Source organism: Bubalus kerabau, chromosome 6 (assembly GCF_029407905.1).
Source record: "Bubalus kerabau isolate K-KA32 ecotype Philippines breed swamp buffalo chromosome 6, PCC_UOA_SB_1v2, whole genome shotgun sequence".
NCBI classification, from domain to species: Eukaryota; Metazoa; Chordata; class Mammalia; order Artiodactyla; family Bovidae; genus Bubalus; species Bubalus kerabau.
The window spans coordinates 43,437,216-43,460,546 of record NC_073629.1 but is presented as its reverse complement, the minus strand read 5'-3'; the positions used below and the strand labels follow the sequence as shown (position 1 = coordinate 43,460,546).

The 23,331-nt window shown below is 39.2% G+C and overlaps 1 protein-coding gene across 2 annotated transcripts; it reads left to right on the top strand.

Annotated features, from left to right (window-relative positions):
• Positions 1–126: 126 nt before the first annotated feature.
• On the top strand, positions 127–21,218 carry LOC129655057 (vascular cell adhesion protein 1-like). 2 transcript variants are annotated; one of them, XM_055584954.1, is made up of 9 exons: positions 127–339; positions 1,079–1,357; positions 3,685–4,005; positions 5,488–5,754; positions 11,676–11,951; positions 14,267–14,587; positions 15,681–15,947; positions 17,863–18,129; positions 20,319–21,218. In XM_055584954.1, exons 1-9 carry the CDS (start codon positions 276–278, stop codon positions 20,477–20,479), a joined length of 2,223 nt encoding a protein of 740 aa, XP_055440929.1. In that variant the 5' UTR covers positions 127–275; the 3' UTR covers positions 20,480–21,218. The 2 variants fall into 2 exon arrangements, with proteins under 2 accessions (XP_055440929.1, XP_055440930.1); XM_055584955.1 differs by lacking the exon at positions 5,488–5,754.
• Positions 21,219–23,331: the final 2,113 nt, after the last annotated feature.

Here is a 23,331-nt window from a genome sequence, read left to right as displayed (position 1 = left end):
GTTTCAGTACTGAGTGCCACGGAAGGGGTTAATGTGGACTTGGCTGAGTGTCAGTTAAACTTTTTTTCTGGCTCTGTTCCAGGTTTCCCCTTGAGGGGATTTTCCTCTGCTTCTGCATCTCTGCAACAAGACCCTATATAAAGAGCCGACTTTCTATTTCATTCCTCACCGAACCTCACTGGCTTTAAGAGCTCAAGATTCTTCCCAGGAAGCTTCAAGAGGAACAGAAAGAAGTATTTTGGAATCATTATTTTCTCATAAGAACAGCAGTGTAAATGCCTAAGAAGATGTTTGTGATCTTTGGAGTCTCAAATATACTTTGGATGGTGTTTGCAGTTTGTAAGTTCTTCTCCTTGATTTGCTCCAAATGCTAGCATTCCATTTTAGCCCTGACTTTGACTTCACCTTGTTATGATAATAAAGAAAGGCAATGTGCGTACTTTGTCATTCATGTCCAACCCTTTGCAACCCCATGGACTGTAGCCCACCAGGTTTCTCTGTCCATGGAGTTTCTCCAGGCAAGAATACTGGAGTGGGTAGCCATGCCCTCCTCCAAGGGCTTTTCCCAACCCAGGAATCAAACTCTCCTGCATTTCGGGCAGGTTCTTTACTATCTGAGCCACCAGCGTAGCTCTGGATTTTTAAAGAATCGGAAAACTTAATTTAGCCTAACTTTTAATGTGCTACTGACTACTGCTGTTAATATGTACCGTTATATTGTCGTCGTTAGAGCAGCAAAGTTGTTGTTTTTTGAATTTTTTAAATGTTGTGTGCGAAATTGGATTCTGTTTCTAGGAAGGTCTGTCTCTTTAGTTTCCTATGCTTGATAATGAGATAAAACTTGGCAAGTGACAAAACAACTAATAGATGGGCATCAAGGTCAGAAATGAGAATTCTCAGAAGCAAAGATGATTTTAACAACTTCTTTTGGCAGTGACTCCTGAGCTGCCTTGCGTTACTTAGAAGCAGTTTAGGAAAGAGAGCAGTCAGATCTGAGTGTTATACTAGAACAGAGAAGATGGAGTAGAATACTAAACAAACCAGTGGTAAGCTTGTCTTTCTCTTTTTGCCTTCACAGCTCAAGCTTTCAAAATTGGCATATTCCCAGATGAATCGAAGATTTTTGCTCAGATTGGTGACTCTGTTTCACTGACTTGTAGCGCAACAGACTGTGGGTCTCCATCATTTTCTTGGAGAACTCAGATGGACAGTCCACTGAACGGGAAGGTGAGAAATGAAGGGACCACATCCACGCTGATCATGGATCCTGTTAGTTTTGAGGATGAACACCAGTACCTGTGCACAGCGATTTGCAAGGATAAGAAACTGGAGAAAGCAATCCGAGTGGAGATCTACTGTGAGTACTTCAGTCGATATTTGATTTTCTCTCCATTTTGCTTTAAAATAAATTTTCTAAAAGGATAATTTTAAAAGAAAAAAAGAAAAAGAATACTCATGTCCAGATTCTTGGCTAGGGGACATAGGGCAGCAAGAAATCTAGAAGACAGCTGAATCTACCACCAGACTAGAGACCCAAATCTTGGCTTTTGTTTCCAACTCTGCCACGAATATGGTGACCACGGGTGAGGTTCAGCTTCTCTAGGCTTCAGTTTTCTTAGCCATAAAGTGAAGTTCTCTAAGGTTCTTTTTATTTTTTTGTGTGTGTGTTTAATTTGATCCAATTGGTTTCTTACATGTTTACTTGTTCATATGTCCAAATGACTTATGAATTCCATACTTCAGGGATTTTCTGTTTATTCTTATAAAATTTGGTACTTAAAGTTTAAGGAGGAGATATATAATTTAATACTGGGCTTTGGTACAAATGCTTCCCCCTTAGACAGAAGAAAAATATCTGCAAACTTTTCACTCATTTGACTTCGGCAGAGATAAATTTAGAAGGTTTTACTTCTGTTTTTGTTTGGTGCAATTAACTCTTAATGTTCAACAGCTTAACTTCAAGGATATTTGGAAAATGAACTCGATTTGCCTAGTGAATGTGAATGAATAGCCTGTGTTTACTAGCCTACCAAAATGTATTTCAGTCCATTCTCAATCCAGCAAGAAAGTTAGCAAAAAGGAGTGAAAAATAACCTGAAATACATCACTTGCATTCTGGTTACTGCTTCTGCCAGAAAACTGGACTCCTTGATCGTCATCTCTTTAGGAAGACCTTATTTGATTATCTTTTCTAATTATTTTGCTTTTCTTTTGCAATAGCGGAGCTCAACTTGGTCCAATAACCTTAACTGATTCTTCAATAATCCCTTATGTAGCTAATGTTTCTCAATAAACTGTGCTTGGCCAGCTGCTTTCAATTATGCTGGTTGTACATGCAGAGTTTATGTCTGTGAAGCTTTCTGAGGTCCTTGAAAGGCTCCCTTATGTAAATACAGGGGAAAGTAGCAGTTCTTACATTATCTGACAGCAAACTATGTGGATTATAGGCACATCTCTTTCAGAATACAAGGAACAAAATTATTGGTGGAAAAATGAAAAGTACTCTTTCTTCACATAACAAATTTTTGCCACTTCCTTAGCCTCTCCTTGCAGGAACCAAATAGTTGAAGATTTAAAAATGAAAATGAAGGCCCTTCTGGCTTTAGTTATCTTGCCTGAAGTGTCTTTCGTTCTTTTTTTTCTTCAAGAGTGTCTGTCTTTCATTATATTTAACAGTCCTGTCTCCATTCCACATTTGATTATAGTATTTTTTAGAGTTGGGACCTTTGTATTCTTCTTATTTCACAGTCTTGAATCAAGCCAATATGTTATCATCATGGCGGTTTGCGATAGAAAGCAGCCTTGCAAAGAAAGTAATGGCTCACTGAACTACTGCTTTCCTTGGCACTAAACATTTCAAGTGGGATATTAGTTAGATGTTGAGTCAGGCGTTTGGGAGGCAAATCTGCCTTCCATAACTTAAAGATTGCACAGGTGTATGTCTCTGGTAGATGAATGCCTGTTCAAAGCCAATTATTTAGAGCTGCTCTTTTCATTTCTTAGCATGTCTTACCTAATAATTATTCTTTGCAATGATATTCTAAGCTTCAGGTTCCTTATCTGTAAGATGAAATATATCTACCCTGACCAAAATAAAAGACTGTGATATAACACAATGAAAGTCCCAGTAGTCATATGGAATAATAAAAATCTTGGGTTTAAATCCCAGCTTCACCATTACTAGCTGTGTAACCTTAGGAAAGTTATGCAAATATGCTGAGTCTACGCTTTCATATCTATGAAATGTGGTACCTATTTCTTAGGGTTGTTGTGAGTATCAAATAAAGTCATCAATGTTAAATGAATAGTACAGGGATGGGCACGTATCAGTATTCAATAAACATAAGTTTCTTCTCCCTCCTTTTACTTTGGCAACATGCAACCCTTTGTACATGAAGAATCAGAAGACCTGAAGAACTGTCTAACAGATTGTTCTGATTTTGAATGCACCCCAAACCATGAAAGGCTATTTAAATAATTCATTCTGCTGTATTAAGATTGTATTCACAAAAATATTAGACTCAGATTCAGTTCAGTTCAGTTCAGTCACTCAGTCATGTCAACTCTTTGTGACCCCATGAATCGCAGCACGCCAGGCCTCCCTGTCCATCACCAACTCCCATAAGGGACTTTGCACAATATGAACAAAAAATCCACATGCATGTACTCATTTGACTTTTGCAGCTTTCTCTAAGGATCCAGAGATTCATTTGAGTAGCCCCCCAGAGGTCGGGAAGCCAGTCACAGTCACGTGTTCAGTACCTGATGTTTACCCATTTGAAAGGCTGGAGATAGAGTTGTTGAAAGGCAACCGTTCCATGAAAGTACAGGAATTTCTGGAGCCTTCAGAAAAAAAGGCCCAGGAAACAAAGAGCTTGGAAGTGACCTTCTCGCCTACTGATGAGGATATTGGGACAGCTCTTGTTTGTCAAGCTACATTACGCATTTATGATGATGATTCTCCACCCAAAGTAAGGAAAACTACAAAAGAACTGGAAGTCTACAGTAAGTACTTGTGTCTGTCTATGGGAATATACTCTTGGATGTACACAGCAATAAACCGAGCAGCTACAGTCAAGAAGAAACATGTTTGTAGTTTTTATACCATTTTGATTCACTGAGAGCATAATTCTTGTCAACTGCAATAAAAAGCACATCGAATTAAGGTTGAGAAAGTTGAACTTAAGGTATGGATGGCTCCATTAATTGTGATTTTGCTTCACTTAATTTCTCAGTCTATCAAAGGGGAATAATAATAATACCACCTGATTGGGAAGCTTCCCTGGTGGCTCAGTCGGTAAAGAATCTGCCTGCAATGCAGGAGACCAGTGTTCTATCCCTGGATTGGGAAGATCCCATGGAGAAGGGAATGGCAATCCACTCCAGTACTCTTGCCTGGAAAATCCCATGGACTGAGGAGACTAGTGGACTATAGCCCATGGGATCACAAGAGTCGGACCCTACTTGATTAAATCACCACCACCTGATTGGGTAGTGAGAAATAATAGGCTCAAGTGATAAAATTTTTAAATTATGTTTTGTAAACTCTTACATCATGCATTGAAATATCAAGGTATAGAAGTTCTACAAGAGCACTTAGTCTGTGTGTGAGTGTATACGTGTGTGCACACCTGGACACGTGTGCATGGGGTGGGAGAGAGGAGATGAGATTTGATTGTCTCCATTCTCTCGGAGATGGCCGGGGAATTTGAGGCAGTCTTGTCATCCCAAAGTTGTGTAGGAGTGACTCACTGAGCTCTTTCTAGACTAAAATGCCCTGGTTTTCTCTAGACACCATAGTTAAAAGGAGCATTGCCTTCTACAACATGTCTAGCTGAGACAGAATGAGATGGAAAGGATTTTATAAATGCTTTGAGAAGAATAGTCAGAAATAGGAGATATTTTTCCTAGAGAATATAAAACTTGGAAATGAGAGCTATAATTAAGTATCTGAATGGCTGTCATGTAGAAGTGAAATTTGGATTATTCTTTAGCAATAGAGGACTGAACTATGACCGGTGTACAGAAGTTAGTTACAAAGAGAAAGATTTCAGCTCAATAGAGGGAAAATGTTCGAATAATCAGAGCTGTCCAAAAATCAAATGGATGATATTTACTATAAGGCCGTGGACTGCCTTGTGCGCCAGAAGTATTGAAGCTGTCTTGCATGAACATTCGGCGAGGAAGCTGAGCTGGAATTTGTACCTTACCTGGGAGATTGAATCACATAATTCTAAGGGTTTTTCTTAATTTCTGAGTGTCTATGGCCATCTGAAAACACCAACCATCAAAAAAAGTAACTCCATCAAATCAGTCAGAAACTGGATTGACTAATTTTCATGACTCAGCAGTTCTTTATACTAGTTTGGCAGAGTAAGTTTGTCAGATTGAGAAAGCTGTAAATACAGTCCATGAGAGTATTTACAGTCGCCCTGTGGGACCATTATGATGCTTAGCAATGGCTAATACTGTGCCCTGCCTTCTCAGTCTCCCCCAAAGACACAGCTATATCCGTGAATCCCTCCACGAGGCTGCAGGAAGGTGACTCTGTGACGATGACCTGTACCAGTGCAGGTCTGCCAGCTCCACGGATTCTCTGGAGCAAGAAATTAGACAATGGGAATCTACAGCTCCTTTCTGAGAATGCAACTCTCACTTTAATTTCTATGAGGGCAGAAGATTCTGGGATTTATGTGTGTGAAGGAAATAACCCTGTTGGGAAAGACAGAAAAGAGGTGAAATTAATTGTTCAAGGTAAGCAACAATTGAAAAAGGTGCCATCATTCAGATTTAAGCAATAGTGAAATAACTTCAGTGCCAGAAATACTTCATTACGTTTTGAGTGAGTGCGTGAAGTCGCTCTCATGTCCAACTCTTTGTGACTCTATGGACTGTAGCCTGCCAGGCTCTTCCGTCCATGGAGTTTTCCTGACAAGGGTACTGGAATGGGTTGCCCTTTCCTTCTCCAGGGGATTTTCCCAACCCAGGAATTGAACCCAGGTCTCCCACACTGCAGGCAGACTCTTTACCATCTGAGCCACTGGGGAAACCCTCATTATGTTTCACGATGATCCATTTGTCTGTTCTGTACTGTAGCACAATTATATACTCACCTTGCTCATGCTTTTTGGATGAAATCTTTTCTGCCAGAGCTTCCTTGGTTCTGCTGTTTTGGTTCCTTTTCATTTCTCATCATTCTTTCATTGCCTCAGCTCTTCCTTCTGCCCCTTGTATATTAGTATTCTCAGTTTCGCATGTCTAGTCCTCTTCCCTTGTCACTTCCAATATTTGAGCTATGTATTATGGATATATGCTGTTTACTCTGAAGTTCATGTTCCTATTCCATATCATCAAAACCTGTTGGTTCTACTTTAAAATGATCCCTCTTAGAATCTGACCTCTATTCTTCAAACCTCTTGCCATAGCTTTACTTCATCATCTCTCATTTGGGCTCCTGAAAGGAAAGTGAAAGTCGTTCAGTCATGTCCAACTCTTTGTGACCCCATGGACAGAGGAGCCGACTGTAGCCTACCAGGCTCCTCTGTCCATGGGGTTTTCCAGGCAATAGTACTGGAGTGGATTGCCATTTCCTTCTCCAACAGATCTTCCTGACCCAGGGATGGAACCCAGGTGTCCCGCATTGTAGACAGATGCTTTACCGTCTGAGCCCCATGGGCTCCTGAAAGATATTCTTAAATAACCTTTACTGACCATCAGCTATATTCCAGGCACTTTACACATGTTTCCTGTGATCTTTAAGAAATGACTAAGGAGTAAGTACTTTATATTCATTTTAGCAGTGAGAGAATAGTGTCTCACAGAGATTAATAATGGCTCTTATTTATTGTACATCTAATACTTGCCAGAAGTTTCCTTGCTACTTTATAAATGTTACCACTTTAGGCTTTGCCACAACCTTATGAAGTGAATAAGCTCAGGCTCAGAATAGTTCCAATTTGCCACATCACATAACTCATTAGTGGCATTTACTGTGATTTTAACATAGACCCATTTAATCTCCAAACTCCATGATTTTTTAACTATGGCTAATTGTTTTTAAATGGTTCCCCTACTATCATTCTGTCCCCCAACATAATCCCTTGTACTGCTGCTGCTGTTGCTGCTTCTGTTAAGTCACTTCAGTTGTGTCCAACTCTGTGCGACCTCATAGACGGCAGCCCACCAGGCTCCCCCGTCCCTGGGATTCTCCAGGCAAGAACGCTGGAGTGGGTTGCCATTTCCTTCTCCAGTGCATGAAAGTGAAAAGTGAAAGTGAAGTCGCTCAGTCGTGTTCGACTCTAGTGACCCCATGGACTGCAGCCCACCAGGCCCCTCTGTCCATGGGATTCTCCAGGCAAGATCACTGGAGTGGGTTGCCATTTCCTTCTCCAATGCATGAAAGTGAAAAGTAAAAGTGAAGTCGCTCAGTCGTGTCCAACTCTTAGCGATTCCATGGACTGCAGCCCACCAGGCTCCCCCATCCATGGGAGTTTCCAGGCAAGAGTACTGGAGTGGGTTGCCATTGCCTTCTCCTACCAGAGTTATCTACTTGAAACAAGAAGACCGCATATTTTATATGACTTCAATTTGACCCTAATTGTATATAAATTAAAACTCACATTTCTTAAAATAGTTGCATAAAACTCTTCAGAATCTAGTCAGAAATGACCTTTGCATCTTTGTGGGTGACTCTGTGTCTGTTTATGCTATAACTTCTGCTTCAAATGTCCTTTCTTTCCTTACCTGGCAAAGTTTTAGCCATCCTTCAAGATCAAGCTCATGTCAGCCTCCCAATTCCAGTTTGTGTTAGGCACAGCTAGTTTTTGATGCCTTCATGTACATTCAATACTTCTTATGAACTTGTATGTGCTTTTGTTCAGTTTCAGTTCACTTCAGTTCAGTCGCTCAGTCGTGTCTGACTCTTTGCAACCCCATGAATTGCAGCACGCCAGGCCTCCCTATCCATCACCAACTCCCGGAGTTCACCCAAACTCATGTCCATCCAGTCAGTGATGCCATCCGGCCATCTCATCCTCTGTCATCCCCTTTACCTCCTGCCCCCAATCCCTCCCAGCATCAGAGTCTTTTCCAATGAGTCAACTCTTCGCATGAGGTGGCCAAATTATTGGAGTTTCAGCTTTAGCATTAGTCCTTCTAAAGAACACCCAGGGCTGATCTCCTTTAGAATGGACTGGTTGCATCTCCTTGCAGTGCAAGGGACTCGCAAGAGTCTTCTCCAACACCACACTTCAAAAGCATCAATTCTTCGGTGCTCAGCTTTCTTCACAGTCTAACTCTCACATCCATACATGACCACTGGAAAAACCATAGCCTTGACTAGACGGACCTTTGTTGGCAAAGTAATGTCTCTGCTTTTCAATATGCTGTCTAGGTTGGTCATAACTTTTCTTCCAAGGAGTAAGCATCTTTTAATTTCATGGCTGCAGTCACCATCTGCAGTGATTTTGGAGCCCAAAAAACAGTCTGACATTGTTTCCACTGTTTCCCCATCTATTTGCCATGAAGTGATGGGACCAGATGCCATGATCTTCATTTTCTGAATGTTGAGCTTTAAGCCAACTTTTCACTCTCCACTTTCACTTTCATCAAGAGGCCTTTTAGTTTCTCTTCACTTTCTGCCATCAGGGTGGTGTCATCTGCATATCTGAGGTGATTGATATTTCTCCCAGATATCTGGATTCCAGCTTGTGTTTCTTTCAGTTCAGCGTTTCTCATGATGTACTCTGCATAGAAGTTAAATAAGCAGGGTGACAATATACAGCCTTGACGTACTCCTTTTCCTATTTGGAACCAGTCTGTTGTCCACTTCTACTGTTGCTTCCTGAACTGCATATAGGTTTCTCAAGAGGTAGGTCAGGTGGTCTGTTATTCCCATCTCTTTCAGAATTTTCCAGTTTATTGTGATCCACACAGTCAAAGGCTTTGGTATAGTCAATAAAGCAGAAATAGATGTTTTTCTGGAACTCTCTTGCTTTTTCCATGATCCAGCGGATGTTGGCAATTTGAACTCTGGTTTCTCTGCCTTTTCTAAATCCAGCTTGAACGTCAGGAAGTTCACGGTTCACATATTGCTGAAGCCTGGCTTGGAGAATTTTGAGCATTCCTTACTAGCGTGTGAGATGAGTGCAATTGTGCAGTAGTTTGAGCATTCTTTGGCATTGCCTTTCTTTGGGATTGGAATGAAAACTGACTTTTTCCAGTCCTGTGGGCACTGCTGAGTTTTCCAAATGTGCTGGCATATTGAGTGCAGCACTTTCACAGCATCATCTTCCAGGATTTGAAATAGCTCAATTGGAATGCCATCACCTCCACTAGCTTTGTTCGTAGTGCTGCTTTCTAAGGCCCACTTGACTTCACATTCCAGGACTTCTGGCTCTAGGTTGTTCAGTTTAACATACATTAATTAAGGTGCCTTGTCCAAGAATTGAAGAATTGTGCTTGGTGCTGGGGGTACAGACATAAAAAGTTATAGTGATTACCCTAGAGGAACTTATAATCTAGAGATTGGTAGATGTATAAATAGATAATTTAAACTTTTTTAGTAAGAGCCAATCCTTATGTAAGTGTGTCTTTCCATTAAACTGGAAACTCCTTAAAGGTAGGGACTGTTGTGTGTGTGTTTCACAAGTACCTGCTATGTAGAGATGCTCAGTAGATACTGAATGAATAACTTGTGAACATAAATTAAAAAACATACTTTTAAAATATGAAAGCATGAAATTTGAACTTGCATTGCTAAAAAGATACAAATCAAACTCTCTCAAAAGATGAACCCGTTGGCTTTTAGGTCAGCATTTCTCAAGAAACCAGGAAAAACATTACGCTGATAAAAGCAGGTAAAGCTAATCTTTCATCTGGAATAACTCTACCCTATGATTAGCTGTATCCCATTTCAATGTGAAGAGGAAACGTTTTCTGGGATTAGGCTTTTCATTTTGCATCACAGGACATTAGCAACCTTAAGTGCTGAAGAGAGAATTGAACTTCAGTTATCTTAGACCTGGAAGATCTTCTGGAGAAGTGGAGAAGGGAATGGCTACCCACTCCAGTATTCTTGTCTGGAGAATTCTGTGAACAGAGGAGCATGGAAGCCTATAGTCCATGGGGTCACAAAGAGTCGGACACAACTGAGCGACTAACACTTTTTTTCTATCTCACAGTTACTCTTTCAGCAGTCATGCGTTTACATGGTAACATATGCAGCTACTGTAAAATACAATCTGAGACTGTTCACAGGCAGGAAGTAGATCTTTATGTTCTCCATTCTCACATTAGCATATAAGGAATTCAGAAACACTGGTTATTGTTCTGAATGAACTTTCTCCTTCAAAAATCTGATAGCATGTCAGTTTGTTACGGTAATTTGAGGGAAGCATTCTTTGGAAGATACCATAATGACCATGTTAGACAAATCAAACTGAAAAAAATCTTCTGGCATGGATGAGAACCCTTCAAAATGTAGTGCCTTTGGATTATGTATATGCTGTGATTTCTTTTTTCTATCTCTAGCTGGCTATTTACAAGGGCAAGTTTTAGTGAGTTTTCTGTGGAGTCTCTGTCACTTTAAGAGGTGCCCAACCACTCCCACTTTTGCTAGGGGAATAGAGTCAAGATTTAAAATTACTTTTCTCCCTAGACAGTAGTCATCCTAAAGCAGCTGGGGTGCTCTGCGGGGATTGAATTGGCAGTCAAAGAACTTTGCTAGATATTTCAGACTTAGGAGTTTGCCCTGGCATTTCAGCCATTGAAATAATTGTAAAGTATTTTTATGTTGTATTAAGCAAATTTAAGAGGTGGCTTGCATACCACTTTAATGCTTAGATTTTGACATTTCAGTGTGATTCTGAAATCATACTGATTTCATACTGATAATGGGATTTCAGTATGTGTTTTCAGTGTGATTCTGTGTGACTTTCATGTTACAACAATTCTGTTGATACAGAAGCTCTAAATACTGGTCTGTTACAGGTAATGTTTCTAATCAGAAGCCATATTTATATAGCTTTTTTTCAGTACTTTCCTTAGATTTGGTTTTATCTCCACTTGAGGATATTTTGATTTAGTTGTTTAAGTGAGAAGCTGGGATCTTAAATCAGACTCACCTGGCTTCAAGCCCTAATTTTGCCACTTGCAGGTTGGGTGGTGTTATTGTTCCTCAAGAAGAAAGGGGAGGAGAAGGAAAAGGAGGAAGGGAAGGAAAATAAGGAAAAGTAGAATGAGACACTGAGAGTCAAGGAGAAGAAGCAAGGATACCAGATCCTGAAGTTGTGTGGATTAAATGAGATAATATTCATATATGTAAAGTGGTTTAAGCAGTGCTTGACACACTGGAACCTTATATTTTTGAGCTATTGTCCCATAGTTATAAGAATATGATAAACACGTTGAGTGGAGAATGAATTTTTGTTATGAAAATGTGCCAGTCTCTGTCTTGACACATTTTTATCCCTGTTCATTCTGTTGAATGAATGAATCACAGCATCCTGTATGTTTGTTCTTAAAAGATGTGGTTCCCTTCCTGATAGTCCCAATGTGGAAAGGAGTAGTATATTCTTGGCACAGATGTTAGCTAAAAAGAAGTCAGGGAAAAAAGACTGTATATTGAAATTTGGTGGAAGAATTTTATTTTTGTCTTGTTCTTTTCTCCCCACCAGAGAAAATGTTTACTGTTGAGATCTCTCCTGGACCCCAGATTGCTGCTCAGGTTGGCGACTCAGTCGTGTTGACCTGTGATGTCAGGGACTGCGAGTCCCCATCTTTCTCTTGGAGAACCCAGATAGACAGCCCTCTGAATGGGAAGGTGAGGAGGGAGGGCTCCAAGTCCACGTTGACACTGAGCCCTGTGAGTTTTGAGAACGAACATTTTTACCTGTGCACTGTGATATGTGGGCAAAAGAAACTGGAAAAGGGAATCCAGGTGGAGCTCTACTGTAAGTAGATTTCAAAACTGTTTACTGTTTTTGTTGTTGTTGTTTTTACCGGTTCCATTGGAAGAAGCGGAATGCAAATCTGTGATACACAACAAGATCTTTGTGTTTAGGAAGGGAATTTAGCATTATGAATGGTTCTCAAATCTCCAAACCAAAGTTTTTGATGCAACTTTGATGTATATGTTACATATGAATCCAGATCCCTGATCCTTAGTTTGTGTCTTGTCTATACTCTCTCATCATGGACTTGAACATACTGCATGCCTCCTGCTACCCACCCTACTCTGGTTGTATATGGTGTGTACAGAGATGGTTGTCTTCAAAGAGTAAAAACAGTGCCCATTCAGATAATGGGGTGGGATGATGAATTATTCGAATTGGAGGGTGAGGCCCAAGTTTACTGTTTTGAAGGCACATTTGAAAGCTGATTGGCAGGATGGAGACATGAGGCAATGGGGAGCAGGAGAAAACCTGGGAGTTAAAATGATCACCGGGGATGGTCAGCACAGCAGCTCACGTGAAAAGAAGAAGCAGAGGATTGCACTGGATTTGAGTGTTGATTTATACCACATACATATGCTACACTTCTTGCTATTCCTGTCACCTTAACAAAATCGTAGAGCTTCCAATTTCTATGAATTCACATTGCTGGAATTCCTCAGTTTATAATGAATGAGGACAAGATACGCAAAGTGATCAGAAAGTTCTCTGGTGGCTCAGATGGTAAAGAATCCACCTGCAATGCAGGAAATGTGAGTTCGATCCCTGGGTCAGGAAGATCATTTGCAAGAGGAAATGGCAACACACTCCAGTATTCCAGTCTGGAGAATTCCATGAACAGAGGAGCCTGGGGGTCTGCATAGTCCATGGGGTTGCTTAGTGTCAGACATGACTGAGCGACTAAGCGCAGCACACAGCACACACATTCTGCCTTTTTTTTTATTCAGCAGAATCCAAGAGAACAATTGTGGATATTTTCCTCCAGAAATTCTGCCCAAACTTGTGTTACCCCTCAGGATTTTGCTCAAAATGAGTTAGAGTATGTCTGTAAAGGGATTTGAATCTCTCAAAAGACAGGTTAACTTATTGCTTTATCTTATTACCAAGAGTCCAGGAGCTGCTGATGCAGGCACACTCCCCACAGCAATGAGAACCAGCAGTGAAGCCTTATGTCACGTGGAAACATTAGTGAATCTGTCACTTGACAACATTTTGCTTCAGGAGAAAAAAATTGTAGCATTGCTCTCGATAACTGTTCTCATCTCACTTTTGTTGATTTGTATCAAGATGTGTTATAAATATTACTTAGAATCTGAATCTCTTATATTTTTTTCTGAACTACAAGTATTATTCAAGAAACATTTAAAACTTTCTGCCTAAACCTGGCCATTCAAAATAAAAATGTATAAACTGCATGGCTCTGTGAACCCAAGCCTGGGCTCTGAGCTCAGAAAATAGAAATTCTGATCTCAGCTGGGTGACTTACTAGGTATGGTGTCAAATGGCAGACTCTTAGCCTTTATAAGTTTAATAAGTCTCCCTAGCTATCAAATACATTCTCTGTGCGTTTTTCTAGCTTTAAAATAAGTTAATATCCATTAGATTACACTGTTTCGAAGACTGAGATAATGAATATTAAGGGACTAGCACATAATACGGAGAAGGCAATGGCACCCCACTCCAGTACTCTTGCCTGGAAAATCCCATGGATGGAGGAACCTGGAAGGCTACAGTCCATGGGGTCGCTAAGAGTCGGACACGGCTGAGCGACTTCACTTTCACTTTTCACTTTCATGCATTGGAGAAGGACATGGCAACCCACTCCAGTATTCTTGCCTGGAGAATCCCAGGGACGGGGGAGCCTGGTGGGCTGCCGTCTATGGGGTTGCACAGAGTCAGATATGACTGAAGCAACTTAGCGGCAGCAGCCGCAGCACATAATAAACATCCAATACATCATGGAAAATATTTAAAATGTTTAAAATATATGTATACTAAGTAAGATGGTGGAAGCTGATATGTCCTTTGAAAAGACTAGTCCTTAGCTGTCAGCAAGACTGTATCACTAAGGAGAGAAGAGTAAGAAGTATATTTATTTCTTGATGATTTGATGGGCTAGGTATTTTTTGTTTCCAGCATTATTTATATTTGATATCATAAATATTTATATTTAATGGTGTGATGCATCTATTAGTAATCATTTTATCCCAGGTGAATTAAAACCTTCACTTTGAGAACTTTGCATTTAATAAAGATTAGTTCCGTTTTTCCTCTAGTGTCACGTATAAACCTCATATTTTGCTTGATATTTGCAGCTTTCCCTAGTGATCCAGAAATTGAAATGAGTGGTCCATTAGTGAGTGGAAACCCAGTCACTGTAAGCTGCAGAGTTCCTAATGTGTATCCTTCTGACCGGCTGGAGATTGAATTGTTTAAAGGGGAGAGTATTATGATGAATAAAACCTTTTTGGAAGATGTAAGTAAGAAAGCCCTAGAGACCAAGAGTTTAGAGATGACCTTCATCCCCACCATTGAAGATACTGGAAATGTTCTTGTTTGTCTGGCTCAGTTACCTATTGATGAAATGGAATTTGAACCCAAACAAAGGCAGAGTACACAGATACTTTATGTTAATGGTAAGTACATGTGTGATGTATCCACAATTTAATGTGAATTTTTTTTATCATGTTTGCCAGGTAATAGTTAACATGAAGTTAATAGTTAAAAACAGTGTGAAATGAAATAATTGAAAAGAAACTACAAAATAATGATTTTATATTAAAAAAACCCCTCAAACTTAAAACAACTGTTTATTTGCTTGTGATTCTAAGCTGGCAGTTTGGGAAGAGGTCAGATGAGCAGTTTATTCAATATGATATCAGATGAACTCACATATTCATTTTCAGTCTGTTGGAAGTTCAGTGGGGGATGGTCTCAGGTAGCCTCACTGATAAGCCTGGGCCTTCTCTGGGAGTTCCTGGACCTTCCTTTCTTCATATGAAGAGAGGTAGCATAGATTTAGTCACCAGAGTGCAGGGCTTCAGGAGAGTGAAAATGAAGGTGGCTTCTTGGGGCCTAGGCTTGAAAGTCCTTCAGAGTTACTTCTTCCAGGGTATATTGGTCAAAGTTAGTCACAAGGACAGCCTAGATTCAAGAGGTAGACAAATAGAGTCCACCTTTTCATAGGCGATTTACAAAGTTCATGTTCATGTTTAATGTACTATAAATGTCAATACACACTATCATTGACCATCCATTTTTGACAACAAGAATGTTTCTATAGAATTTATTTCCATTAGAAAATATCCCTGATATGTTCATATTCTACTCTGGATCATTCTGTATAGGGCTTCCATGGTGGGTGAGTGGTAAAGACTCTGTCTGCCAATGCAGGAGACTGGGTTCAATCCTTGGGTTGGGAAGAGCCCCAGGAGAGGAAATGCAACCCACGTCAGTGTTCTTGCTTGGGAAATCCCATAAACAGAGAAGCATGGCAAGCTACAGTCCATGGGGTCACAAAGAATCAGACATGACTTAGGGACTAAAGAACAAAAACAATCATTTTGTATCTGCTAAAGTAAATGAGGGCAGAAAACTCCTTTGGTAAAGTTATCAAGGTTTATAAATAGTTCTAATCCACAAATACATAGCCAATTTTGCAACACTGATAAAAACTCTTTGGAACTTGGGTATAAACAGCCAAGCTAACAAGTGTCCCTACCTTTTCAGTTGCTCCCAGGGATACAACCATCTTGGTCAGTCCCTCCTCCATCCTGGAGGAAGGTAGTTCTGTGAATATGACATGCTCTAGCAATGGTCTTCCAGCTCCCCAAATCTTGTGGAGCAGGCAGCTAAGTAATGGGGATCTACAGCCTATTTCTGAGAATGCAACTCTCAGCTTCATGTCTACAAAAATGGAAGATTCTGGTATTTATGTCTGTGAAGGCATTAACCAGGGTGGAATAAGCAGAAAAGAAGTCAACTTAATTATCCAAGGTGAGCTAAAGTGATTAAATGAGTTATTAGTGCTAGTCTTATTTCGGTTGTGTTACTGGTTTTGAGTAAAGGCCTTTTAAAACAAATTTTCTAAAACAAAATGCACTGAACGTTTTGAAGAGCTCTGCGTGGAAATCTGGAATAGTACTTCTTCATGAACCATTCCAAGTCACTTATCCTAAAATTCTTTCAACCTCAAGTGGAAGGCTAGCTCTAGGAACTGTGCCAATAGTTCCAGTAACACTTATGAGGCACTGATTATGGTGTTGAAAAAAGGATAGGAAGATGTACATACATATTTTGGAATTTCTTAGGGCCCAGGTGGCACTAGTGTTAAAGAATCTGCCTGTCAACGTGAGTTAGATGTAAGAAGTGGATTCGATCCCTGGATCCGGAAGATCCCTTGGAGGAGGGCATGGCAACCCACTCCAGTATTCTTGTCTGGAGAATCCCATGGACAGGAGAGCCAGGCAAGCTATTCTCCATAGGGTTGCAAAGAGTCGGACATGACTGAAGCAACTTAGCACCTACCATACAAAATCACCTTATCTAACTGGGTTAAATTCCTCATGGTAATCTCATAAGATGACTGCTAGGATTTGCTTAGAAGCCTAAGAAGGCACTTAAATCTTTTATAAATTCAGAGATTGAGTAGCACTGACCTTTCACTCTGATTCATAAATTTAATGGCACAGAATCACTAGGATGGATTAAGTTAGGAGATCCAGGCCTATTCTTTGCAGGATGGAGAGGCAAAACTGAGAACAAAATAATTTCTAGTTGACACGTTGAAGCTCTAGGCAGTTTTGGGCAAAGTCATGAAGTGGTCATTTTGGATTTCCCTCATATCTTCCCTTTTGGGGTTCGAGGTTCTCTTCTTCACTAGGGCTGTCAGTTCCTCTCTTATCCCTTGGTATCATTTCCACTAAGGTGTTAGTGACTGTCTTGTTCCCTTGTTACAATAATTATTTGTATTTTAAAGGAAAGGAAGAAACTTGGAAAAACAATGCACTACCATAAAGAAAGCTCTTAGGATGTAGATTTGGTTGAGGAAAGAGTATCAAGTCACAAAGCAAATAATCTTAATGGGAACCTCACTTATACAATGGTGATGTGGTACCTCCCTCCACAGGTTACATATTAACAGAGATGTTGTATGTCAGATGCTAAGCCCAGGATAACAACTGGTGTGTTAAGGATTGTAAGAGTCATCTCTGCACAGCTTAATTTCTTGATCTGGAATGATCTAGCTCAAAACTCAGAAGCCTTTTATACTTCAAGAAATAGTTGCATAACTTAGTGAGCAAAAAAAATGTTATTTTCCACATTTGAAATCTCCAACTGTTTTTAAACACCCATTCGTTGGCTAAGGTTGGGTAAGAATTACATTAAGGCTGCAGTCCCCAGACTTTTTGGCACCAGGGACTGGTTTTGTGGAAGACAGTTTTTCCATGGGTTGGGGAGGGGGCTCATTTCAGCGTGATTCAAGTGCAGAAGGGCTCATTCTTCTGAGACTTTCATGTTGCCACTGATGTGACAGGAGGTGGAGCTCAGGTGGTAATGCTAGCCATGGGGTGGGAGTGTAAATATGGATGGAGCATCACGTGTCTGCTGCTCACCTCCTGCCTGTGACTGGGTTCCTAATATGCCACAGATTGGTACCAGTCCATGGCCTGAGGGTTTGGCACCCTTGTATAAGGGACATGAGAGAAGCAGGAGATGTCTTCTTTTATTAAAAATATGATCATTTATAAGAATCCAGTAAATGTTTGACTTCTTTAATTGTCCCTCTAAATACTTAATGCAAACAGTAAGCACAAATACCACCTTGACAACTATTGTTACTGTCATTAAATTAATACGGAATTTGTTTCTATTTCATTCAATCAGAGGTATCTTTAAATTCTTTCCACAGTTGCTCCAAAAGATATACAACTTACAGCTTTTCCCTCTGAGAGTGTCAAGGAAGGAGACACTGTCATTATCTCCTGTATATGTGGGAATGTTCCCCCAACTTTGATAATTCTGAAGAAAAAAGCAGAGACTGGCTACATAGTGCTAAAGTCTACAGGTGGTGCATATACCATCCACAGGGCTCAGTTAGAGGATGCGGGAGTATACCAATGTGAATCTAAAAATGAAGTTGGCTCACAGCTAAGAAGCCTAACACTTGATGTTAAAGGTTAGTTTGTTTTTTTTGTTGTTTTTTGTTTCTTGTTATTTTTATAACAGGTCTGAAGCTTGGTGGATTGTAAAGAATTTCAAGGGTTAGATGAATGAGTTGGCAAAATGGAACTGAATTCCATGTCAGTTATGGTTATTTCTTAGTGTTTCCTAAAATAATCATGTACAGGTGTTGTGTCCCAAGGAGTTTAGCCAGGATGCTGACATTTATCATAAATCAGTGTAGAATTCCCATTTGCTATTTGAAACATTGACAATTTATCCTTGGTCTCTGAGGTCTTGCATATCTTGCATGTTTAAATGTATTTTCAAAACCTTTCTTTGGGAGTTATAGGGAAACTAAAAAAGTAGAATTGGCACATGGAAAAAGAAAGGTTTATCTAGACCCATTTCCTTCCTACCCAAAGACAGTATCACTCTCTGAACAAGAAGTGACTGCATATTTTCCAGATTGACTCTTTTCTGGATTTGAGAATGATGATCTTAATGCTGAACAATGTAAAGGCGTCTCTAGACTACAAAATTACTTCCTTAGAATATCTAAGCTCCTTGTCCATCCTGCTGTATTCTGATGGAGAAAGGGAGGGAGGGGGCAACGGCCCCAGCAGAGGAATTTCAGGGGCCAGATTAATTTCAGTCCATCTGTGAACTCACAGTAGGATCTGTTGATCTTATTAGTGGAAGTAGAAAGTGTCAGCGTTTATTGCTCAGTCTTCCACGCCTTGAGTGGTAAGCAGCTCCCACTGTGTACTGGAAGCCAAACTTGAAACAAACGTGATTGTAAACAAATACAACTCTTAAGAGCCTTTGGCACTGGGCTCCCAGAGACAACAAGTATCAATGTAAAGAGAATTTAAACCTGGGTCAGAAAATGGGTTCAAATTTTACTCATCTCATCAAATCTCTCAAGATTATAAGCTTTACCATGTTTTCTTCACAATACCTCCTCGAAACACAACAATATCCCTTGGATCATGTCACTCAAAATGACACAGGGGTGTATATAATCAATGCTAATCATTTATAACTAAATGACAATGACAGGATGTAGAAAGAAAACAATATACATTGCTATTCAAAAGATATTTATTGGGGGAAAAAAAGATATTTATTGGGTGCAAGTTACTCCAAGCAGTGAGCCAGTTACTAGCTATTGAGTGGTGGAGCAAAAGAAACTAGATACATGCCCTTATGTAATTCAGTCTGAAGGAGGGAACAAAAATTAATGGATAATCAAACATACAAATGTTTAAATATAAGCTGTGATGAGGGCTATGGAGGGAAAATGTAGTGGGTTATAAAAGCATACAGGGGAAAAAGTGCATTGTTGTTGTCCAGTCACTTATTTGTGTCTGACTCTTTGCGACCCCATGGTCTGCAGCACGCCAGGCTTCCATGTCTTCACCAGCTCCTGGAGCCTGCTCAAACTCATGTCCCTTGAGTCGGTGATGCCATCCAACCATCTCATCCTCTATTGCCCCCTTCTCCTCCTGTATGTTAAGATTCCTAATTTAGGCTGGTGGTAATGCAGGTCAGAGAATACCTCTTTGAGGAAGTAACACTTAAGCAAAAATATAAAGCTATCCAGAGAACTTCATATTGTCAAGAAATGATATAAATGCTGAAGAGGAATAATGTATATTGAGATGCCCTACTTCAGAGATACAAAATATAAAATTTTCTATATATTTCTAAAAAAACCATCAGCAAGAATTCTTTCTCTTATTATTTCGTACATGATGTTTGACTATAATGGTTGCACTGTAGGTATTTCAAGACCTTTCTTGGAGAATTGGTTAGTTATTTTAACTCATTAATAATCAGAGTCCTAGTTCTTTAGTACATACTTTTATTTCCCAAAGCAAACACTCTTGTCCCATTCTTACTCTTCTAAATGAGACCTAAAAAGTTGCGCTCTTCCTTCCATCCTGTTATTGGATGTGAATCCAAGTTTGTGAAAGTCAGCAGCTGTCATCTTTACACTCATTATGACCATAGCAACTGCTAACTGATTATTTGATTAATTCAGAGAAATGTGCATTTGAGTCCTGTTGGTTCTTATCACTGATTTAATTCACTTTTCTTCAGAGAACTAGTGGTACTATTAAAATAAAACTTGTGACTGTTATTATTAAAAAATTTCTTTTCATACCAGACATTAATTGCATCCATTTTGTTATTTTCCAGGAAGAGAAAGTAACAAGGACTATTTTTCTCCTGAATTTCTCGTGCTCTATTGCGCATCCGCCTTAATATTAACTGCCATTGGAATTATTATTTACTTTGCTAGAAAAGCCAACATGACAGGGTCATACAGCCTTGTAGAAGCACAGAGAACAAAAGTGTAGCTAATGCTTGAAAGGTTCTACCAAAGACACTATCAGTTCAGATCCTCGATACTGCTCCTCATTCAATGAGAAAAACAGAAACTGCGAGTTCAGGCTTCTTTGAATTCAGTGAATGCTTGGAAAGAAATGGCTGCCTATGGCCTTACTGTGAACAAAAAGCCAAAGGAAAATTTCTGCTTAAAAACTAGGCACTACCACTGAGATGACTGGAGTAATTTCTTGATGTGTATATACAATAACATGATTTGTATATATGTAAAACTATGCTGTAGCAAGGTTGCTTGGAATATCAGCACACTAGAGTCACTATATCTAAAATTATTAAAATGTTGCTTGAACTGATTGTTATAACTTAATGCACTTAATATCAACTGGCAGCTGAGCTATGTCATCTTTTTAATATTTTATTTCCTTTAACAAAGTTTTATTCCTATAAAGTTCATGGGCAACAATTTCATGTTGTGTAAAGATACCAGGATTTTATATTCTCATAGGCAAACGATAAACCAAGAGGGCACTGGGTTGACTTTCAGGTACTAAACACTTCAATCTATGGTATAATGGTTAACTGGATTTCTCTGGGAGGTACTGACACGGTACGGAGACGTTTTTTGATGTTGTTTGTTCATTAGACTCTTGTGTAATTTTCCCAAGTGGTTTAAAAATTCAACCTCTTTTGATTTTCTTTTGTAAATGTTAGGTTTTTTGTATAGTAAAGCGATGATTTCTGGAATTGAAAGAGTTGTGTGTTTATTTATTATAAGTTGCCTCCTTTAATCATGTTGTAGCTCTTTTGATAATGTCAAGTTCCAAATACCGGAGAGTTCAAACCCACAGAAATAATATCTACTTGAAGTGTGCTCTTCAGATTACTTTTATCAGAATCACCATGAGAACTTTACAGATATTTACTTATCTTGGGGCCATCCTCATCCTAACTTTTTGAATTGAAATACCTGGTTTAGTAGCCTTGGAACTATTAATATTAAAAAAAATTAAATTAAATTAAAAAATTAAATTTAAAATTAAAAATTAATTAAATTAAAAAAAATTTTAATATGGTATGCACAGAAAGAGTGAATGCAGATGAACATGGACATGTTAAAGGGCAGCAAGTAAACAAGTGAAGAGATAGAGCATTATTGGTCTTCAGAGCCTCTTAGATGCCATTCATTGATTGTAGCTCTGTTACTGAGACTTCAACAATATCTTGAATTATACATTAACTTTTCCCCGCCTTTCTTTGGGATTTTATACCTATGTATGTTCTTACTCAGTCGTGTCCAACTCTTTGCAACCCCATGGACTGGAGCCTGCCAGGCTCTTCTGTCCATGGGATTTCCAGGCAAGAATACTGGAGTGGGATGCCATTTCCTTCTGCAAGGAATCTTCCCAAACCAGGAATGGAATCCACGTCTCCTATGTCTCCTGCTTTGCAGGAAGATCCTTTACCCGCTGAGCCATCGGGGAAGCCCTTATACCTATATAGGTAACCCTAAGTAGAACACTGTTTCGTTTGCCAGCTTTTGAATCTTATGACTCATGCCTGCTAAGTCACTTTAGTCGAGTCCGACTCTTTGCTACCCCATGGACTGTAGCCCTCCAGGCTCTTTTGTCATGGGATTCTCCAGGCAAGAATACTGGAGTGGGTTGTCATTTCCTCCTCCAGGGGATCTTTCCAACCCAGGAATGGAAACCCTGTCTCTTGTGTCTCCTGCTTTGGCAGGCGAGTTCTTTACTGTTAGCACCACCTGGGAAGCCCCTAAATATAATCAAATGGTATATTTGATAGTGACTTTATTTTTCACTCAAAATTATGTTTTTGCTTAATTAATCCATATTGTTATATTTAGCTATGTCTATTCATTATAAGATTTTGCCACAACTTATTTATATAGGATATATGTATGTGTGTGTGTGTGTGTGTGTGTGTATCTCCTACTGTTGATGGATATTTGGGTTGTTTACAGTTTTTACAATATGATCAAAATGTCTATAAACACTGTTTTACATATTCCTGAATTACAAGTAAGAATTAACTTAGGGTGCAAGAATTCCTCTAAAGTGTATATATTCTAATGAAATCACTGGATTGTAGGAAATGTACACTTTCAGGTTTATAAGGAAAGCTAAATTATTTTCTGAAGCAGTTGAAATAATTTATATTCCCACCAGCAGCAAATAAATGCTGCTTATTACTAAACAGCTTACCGGTGACATTGTCTGACTTAGAAATTTGCCTTTCTTATTGCTTAAAATCATTTCCCATTTTTTTTTAACTTGTATTTTCCTGATTACTAGTGAGGTTGAACATCTTATCATATATCTAAGGACTCTGTGTTTAGGATCATTGGAGCTGGCCCTTTTGTGGAATATCTGTACATTTCTTTTGCTGATTTCCTGGTGATTGGTTGTCTTATTGATTTCAGGGAGATTTTAAAATATGTTTATATATTTTAGAATATGTACATGTATTACCCTAAAACAATGGGCTTCCCGGGTGGCTTAGTGGTAAAGAATCAGCCTGCCAATGCAGTAGACACAGATTCTATTCCTGGATCATTTTATATATATATATACACATATATATATACACATACACACACACATACACACACATATATATTTATTCTGGATGCTAGTCCTTTGTTGGTTTCCCCTTGTATCCTTCTGGGAGTTTTACAGTTTCAGATCTTATGTTTATGTTTTTGTCTCTTTTGAATTAATTTTTTGTATATGGTATAAAATAATCCCACTGTTCTTTAATCTATAGTTCCTCTTCTTTGGCTTTATTTTGGGTTATTATATTTTTAGCAATTACATTTTATCCTTCTTGTTGGCTTACTTGTATT